The sequence below is a fragment of the Benincasa hispida genome, chromosome 1 (assembly GCF_027475165.1).
Source record: "Benincasa hispida cultivar pf3 chromosome 1, pf3_genome.v1.1, whole genome shotgun sequence".
Lineage (NCBI taxonomy): Eukaryota > Viridiplantae > Streptophyta > Magnoliopsida > Cucurbitales > Cucurbitaceae > Benincasa > Benincasa hispida.
The window spans coordinates 63147747-63153651 of record NC_143478.1 but is presented as its reverse complement, the minus strand read 5'-3'; the positions used below and the strand labels follow the sequence as shown (position 1 = coordinate 63153651).

The 5905-nt window shown below is 34.3% G+C and overlaps 1 protein-coding gene across 4 annotated transcripts; it reads right to left on the bottom strand.

Moving 5' to 3' along the window:
* Positions 1-346: 346 nt before the first annotated feature.
* On the bottom strand, positions 347-4514 carry LOC120069174 (protein FMP32, mitochondrial-like). Of its 4 annotated transcripts, none has more exons than XM_039020847.2 (8): positions 4111-4514; positions 3540-3831; positions 3263-3394; positions 3015-3074; positions 1419-1495; positions 1247-1303; positions 1080-1146; positions 347-708 (listed from the first exon to the last, which is right to left on the bottom strand). In XM_039020847.2, exons 2-8 carry the CDS (start codon positions 3801-3803, stop codon positions 589-591), a joined length of 777 nt encoding a protein of 258 aa, XP_038876775.1. In that variant the 5' UTR covers positions 3804-3831; positions 4111-4514; the 3' UTR covers positions 347-588. The 4 variants fall into 4 exon arrangements, with proteins under 4 accessions (XP_038876775.1, XP_038876776.1, XP_090172523.1 ...); XM_039020848.2 differs by having other exon boundaries at positions 3540-3782; XM_090316397.1 differs by having other exon boundaries at positions 347-737; positions 3540-3782; positions 4111-4469.
* Positions 4515-5905: the final 1391 nt, after the last annotated feature.

Sequence of the window (5905 nt, the reverse complement as noted above, 5' to 3'; positions counted from 1 at the left end):
ATGGCATGTGAGAGGGTCGTACGGTTTGCTGGGTGAAACTAAGACTTCTGCTTTGGGTTCTTGGGCCAAATTGGACCTAGCTACACATCCAAAATATCTCGTCAAAAGTAATAAAAAAATTATTAATAATAATAAATAAATGATACATTGGTATGATATATTTGAACTCGGTTGGCGTCAAAATAGAATTTAAACCTAAATTTTAACATAGTATAAATAGAAAGAAATTGATAAGAACGAATTACAATGGGATTATAATTATAAAAATGCAAGAGGATATAGAAAATAAATACAATAACATGGGCACTAAACTTTTGAACAACCCATCATCACATCAAAAGAAGTCTTTACAACAATGTTTATTATCACTATAATCATCTTAAATAAAGTATAAGTACAATTCAAATGCTACATCGAGATCCATTTCCATGAGAAAACAAATAATAAATGGAAACTCTCTCGGAGAAAATAGCTTTAACTTTCAAGAATCCTCTCTAACACAGGGTTAAAGAAAAAAAATAGAAATAAATGTCATCCTCTCTAAACCAGTTATGATTTTGAATCTCTATCAGAACTGACTTCAATTGTTTACATTAAGATGCGGAGTACAGCCAGACCAACAGCAGAAATGGAAACAAGCGTTCCAATGCAGTATTTTATTACATCGTATTTCGCAGCTTCCAGCTGTGCCCTGAGACCATGAATTTCCTGAAATTTTCAGGAACAACAATTCAAATCTGGAATGATTAGTTTAGTTCTGTCCAGTTATCTATAATAAAGTTTCAAGGGATTTGCAGCTCACAAATTAGTCTGATGTAACTTGGTTAGTCTATATTTTGTATGTGAATTTGCTTAATCTAAAGTTAAACTAAGAGTTTGATAATTATATTGGCAACAAAACTCATGTTAGATAGATCTAACTTCTAAAAAACCATCTTTTAAACTGCATGTTGACCTCTATAAATTATAAACCTACAAACCAAATACGTATTCCATAAACTTGTTTTTCTCAGCTTGTAAAAAACCATAAAGAACACTATTTAAATTGTCCAACATCCTCTTCAAGTGGTTGGTCTTACCCGATCAAGTTTATTGGTTAGGTTGGTTGTTTCAGCATTCTGATTAGCTAGCTCATCCCGTATCCTCCTGCATTTATGAGCATCAGAACTTGTAAGCAAAGGTAAAATCAAAGCAAATGTACACTACCACACTGACGTGCTTCTTTTACATGGAAAAGTATACTTACCCTCTTTCAAGATTCAAATCCAATCGCTGTCCAGCTGTGACTTTGTCGATTTCATACCTACACCGTAGTCAAAGGTCTTACCAATAAGATTAATTTAAGAGAGTACAAGTTAATGTTTAAATTCGAAGCTAGTATACATTTAATACAAAAACTGAGGTACAGTAAAACAGACCTCAACTCACTGCGCATCTTCTCAATATCATTTCGGAGTTTTTCGGTTTCGTGTCCCAATAAAGAAAAATGGTGCCCCTACATACCATGTGTTCAATCCAATGTCAGTGAACATAAACAAACAATCCAACATTGTTAAGAAACTTGTTGCAAAGTAAACTAGCAGGAAATGGATCAGAAACGTTCCAGAAGATTTCTCAGCAGCAGTAAGGAAAAAAGACGGAATAAGATTCCATTATACAATTTTTTTTTTTTTTTTTTTTTTTTTGGAAAAATCCTCTAAAGTCAGAACCCGTAAAACTCGAGTAGCATATAAGAGCTTCACGTCCATTGTGTACAAAAATATTAAATTTCCTAGCAGTGCAAACACCATAATAGTTTGGAAAGCCCAAACCAGGCATAAACAATGGGAAAATACAAATTTCATAGGCTACGCTGCTACAAGACGTGTAAAGTGTGCAGAGCAGTAAATGTCTTACTTTCACTAGCAAGTTCATCTATCAAGAATTCAACAAGACATAAACTAGCTCTATAAATTTCCCATGCTCCAAGAAACTGTTAGGTACTTAAGTACCTTGGAGAACCACACCCGAAAAACCAGCTATTGGAGTGGGAGAGCCAAACCACTTAAGTACCACATTGGTCATCCCATTCTAACCAATGTGGAACAAAGGCAACCCATACTACCTTGGTTCCTAACAATACCCCATCCTCGAAAAGTCGATGTCCCAGCGGCTACTCCAACTATACATCACTCGGCTATACCTGGTCAGAACCCTTTGCCGGTTCCACTCCGAAACGTCAACAACCGGCTCTAATACCATTGTTAAGTACTTAAACACTTTGGAGAACCACACCCCAAAAGCCAACTATTGGGGTGAGAGAGCCAAGCCACTTAAGTACCACATTAGACATCTCATTCTAACCAATGTGGGACAAAGGTAGCCCATAGTACCTTGGTTCCTAACGGAAGCTTTAGCCCCTGACCCCATTCCCATTATCCAAAATACGCATTATTTGGATAAGGCCCATGAAGTTAGTACGGTATCAGGCATCTTGAAAATAATGCCACTAAGAATTTGATCCCATAACCTAAAAGACATCTAAGCTTATGGTTCGTAACTGCTGAACCAACTCATGAAAGATCAAGCGCTAACCTATTCAAGCATAATTATTTCACATATTGAAAGAAACAGGAAATTAGGAGTGTAGATCATCACATCAGTCTGGAATATTTCTACTCTGTTCAAGACATACAACAACATTCTTAAGTTTATAATACAGGACACCAAATGGAAACTAAATACTGGTATACATTATCAAAAGACATTTTTGATTTAAGGCTTCTCCCTTTATTTTGTTGTTAAACCAAACAAATTATAGAGTATTATAAATAGATACTATCATCGAACCAGACTAAGAAACTAAACAAGGATAGAGCAAGTACACAAAATACAGCAAGACGTGAAATTCAAACATTATTATCACCATCATCATCATCATTATTATTATTATTATATGTTTATCAGAAAATCATGGAAGCTAGCTAGTGGTGTATAAAAAGTACAGCAGTTAAATAAGCAATAGAAGTTGGTACCTGTGAACTTTGAACTTCAGATTTGAACTTTGACAAATTCGAATCCTGGATCATTTCAATCTACAGTGATATCCATTTAAAGGTTAGTTAGATTGTAAAAAATAATAAAGGAAGTAAAATGATAGATGTTATACATGCTCGTTTCATCAAAAACTTCATCTTATTGAATATTGTCAGCATTGAACTATACCAAGATTAGCTGAATTGAAAATATGTAAGAGAAAAATGTAGAGTACACAAAAACTAACTTTCTGCATCTCCCCCTTTGAAACAAATGAATGAGATATATTTTCCAAGCTGTCATTCAGCACTTCAGTAATGGCAGCTGTTATTGCCTCAGCTTGATTTGAGGGCACTCCTTGACCCTCCAATTTTCTAACCTGGAAGAAAAGAAATCAAATAACTTTCCAGAAGCCCTAACGAGAGTGCAGAGATGTTCAAATTCTTATTCCATCCTCCTTCAGATATCAAAAGAAAAATACAACAAAACTGAGATGAAGCAATGAATAAAGAGAGCGAAATTACTAGGGCTAAAGTGTCGACTAGAAACAATCGCTTTCCGTTAGATTTCACAAGCTGAGAGATCTGCCTACATTCACAGTGTCTGTACCGAGAAATCAAGGAGATGGATGCCGATAAACTACTTGCAGAATGGTCGAAGATTGAGCTTTCAAACGAAGAAACATTCGAAACTCCAAGCCTTCGTAAACCTGAATTGGCCACCAATTGCCCCACCCGTTTACAAGCCGCACCAGCGGCCATTCGACTCTGCGGCAACATTCCGAACATTTTTTAACGAAACTCGATTCACGAAACCCTAACAATTCCATCTTACTTCAGAAATTTTGGTTGAAAAAACAAAGACAATTGCAAGAAACTAATAAAAATTCAAAAGACCTAACATAACAATCGCCCAATCATCAACCCGTTCTGGGTTTCATCTATTTGATTCCGAAACCAACCCCCCCAAAAAACCCCAAGCAAAAGAAATTAGATAACCGCTATTTCACTCAACCATTTTTTACCCTTCTCCACAAAGAACAGAACGAAAAGAAAGAAAAAGGCAATTGTAGAGGAAGTTAGCCATTAAACTGACCTGTGTACGGAGAAAAATCGAAACAAGAACCAAGGTTTTCAAATTTCCCAACGGATTGACGAAAAATTGTGGAGAGAAAAACCCTTTTTGTAGGGAAGGGCGCGATGAAGATGATCCCAACCTACCAATAGTGAAAAACGACCAACGGCGTGGAACTTTCGCGGTTGCTTCGCGAGCAATCAAAGAAATTCGGAGGAATTGGAATGGAACAAGACGGCAGACGCCTCAAATTCTTGAGCCTTTCCTCTGATACAACTCAAAAACGGACGGTTCAAACACCCAAACCACCTTCTCACCTTTCACATAGAAAATTGAAATTTCTTCTTATAAAGATTACATTTTTTTTTCCTATTTAAAATATCTACCAAACTTTATTATACGTCTCACTTTTTATCCGTTGAATTATTGATCAACTTCCAAATACAATAAATAAATAAATAAATAAATAAATATATATATATATATTTATTTTCCAATTTTTTTTTTTTTTAATTTTATATAACATACGGGATGGGTGATTAGATTTTTGACCTTTTAGATTAGAGTGCATGCCTATACCATTTAACTAAGCTCACGTTAGTTGCTTGGTTTCTTAAAACATAAGGCAAAAGAACAAAATTAATGCATGTTTCACTCAATAAAAGTTGGGAGGAGTATAGTTGTGAGGAGTTTTGAACTCGCAATTAATAAATATCAATATCATAACTTATTATCTTATATTGTGATCCCATGAATGAAAATCTCGAATTTAACAACCTTTCATACTAAAAAACTCTACTTCTTGTCTCAAATGCCTTCTTAATAAATGAGACTAGTGTCCAACCTTATTCTCAAACATGGTGGCATAGTTGATGATACTTCTGTAGATTATCTTGCATATAAAGCTTGGGGTCATCCTAGACCAGATCCATATGCACCAATAACAGTTCCTCCCTCAAGTGTAAAACTTTAGATTGTAAGGTCAATACATAAGAAAGAAACTTGAATTCGATATTGGAAATGATCGACTCAAATAGATGCTCAATTGCTCATAGAAGTTTTTTTTCTCCTCTTCCTATTGATCATTACATCCATCATGTAAATCAAGAGTTACTACTGCTGTTTATATTCAAGAATAAAAAACAAAAAATCAAAGGTTATTTCAAATGAAGCTTTAGACTTCTTTGGGTAACTATTTAGTTGGTTTTTGTTTTAAAAAATTAAGCCTATTTCATCTATATTTCTTGCAATGATTTATTTGCATCTTTCTGGAGTACAATGGTTGAATTATTCGCCAAATTCTAAAAACAAAAACAACTTTTTTTAGTTCTCAAAATTTGGCTTGTTTTTTAAACCATTGATGGAGAGTAGATAACAAAAGAAGAAATTTGGAGATAGAAATAGTATCCATAGGCTTAATTTTAAAAAACAAAATGGTTACTAAAAGAGATCTTAGGTTTCGTTTTTTATTTTGTTTTTACCGTTCTTATTACGTTCATTAGGTCAAGAATTACGAAAAATGGAAAATCAAATCATCCAACTATCCAAATGGAAGGAGTGTCTAATCAATCAAATATTTAAGAAAATCCTATTGATAAACTACAAATTAGTGCTAAGACAAGAGAATCTACACGTTATTTTCGCTGGCAAGGCAACACAGCCACCCTTGCAATGCCCACCATTTTCTTTTCAAATATATTATTTAGAATATTGGTAACTTTGTTTCACTTAATTTAAGAGATTTTAAGTGATTTTTGGATTCCAATTGGATTATTATTTATTATGATGGACTGAACATCTAAAGTCAGAGTTTATG

Excerpts from the sequence above, each read along its gene's own strand:
- LOC120069174 (XM_039020847.2), bottom strand. The coding sequence starts at position 3,803 with ATGTTCGGAATGTTGCCGCAGAGTCGAATGGCCGCTGGTGCGGCTTGT. Across the intron at positions 3,075-3,262 it reads CAAAGGGGGAGATGCAGAAA|ATTGAAATGATCCAGGATTC; the intron begins GTTAGTTTTTGT and ends ATATCACTGTAG. Across the intron at positions 1,147-1,246 it reads GATTTGAATCTTGAAAGAGG|GAGGATACGGGATGAGCTAG; the intron begins GTAAGTATACTT and ends TCATAAATGCAG.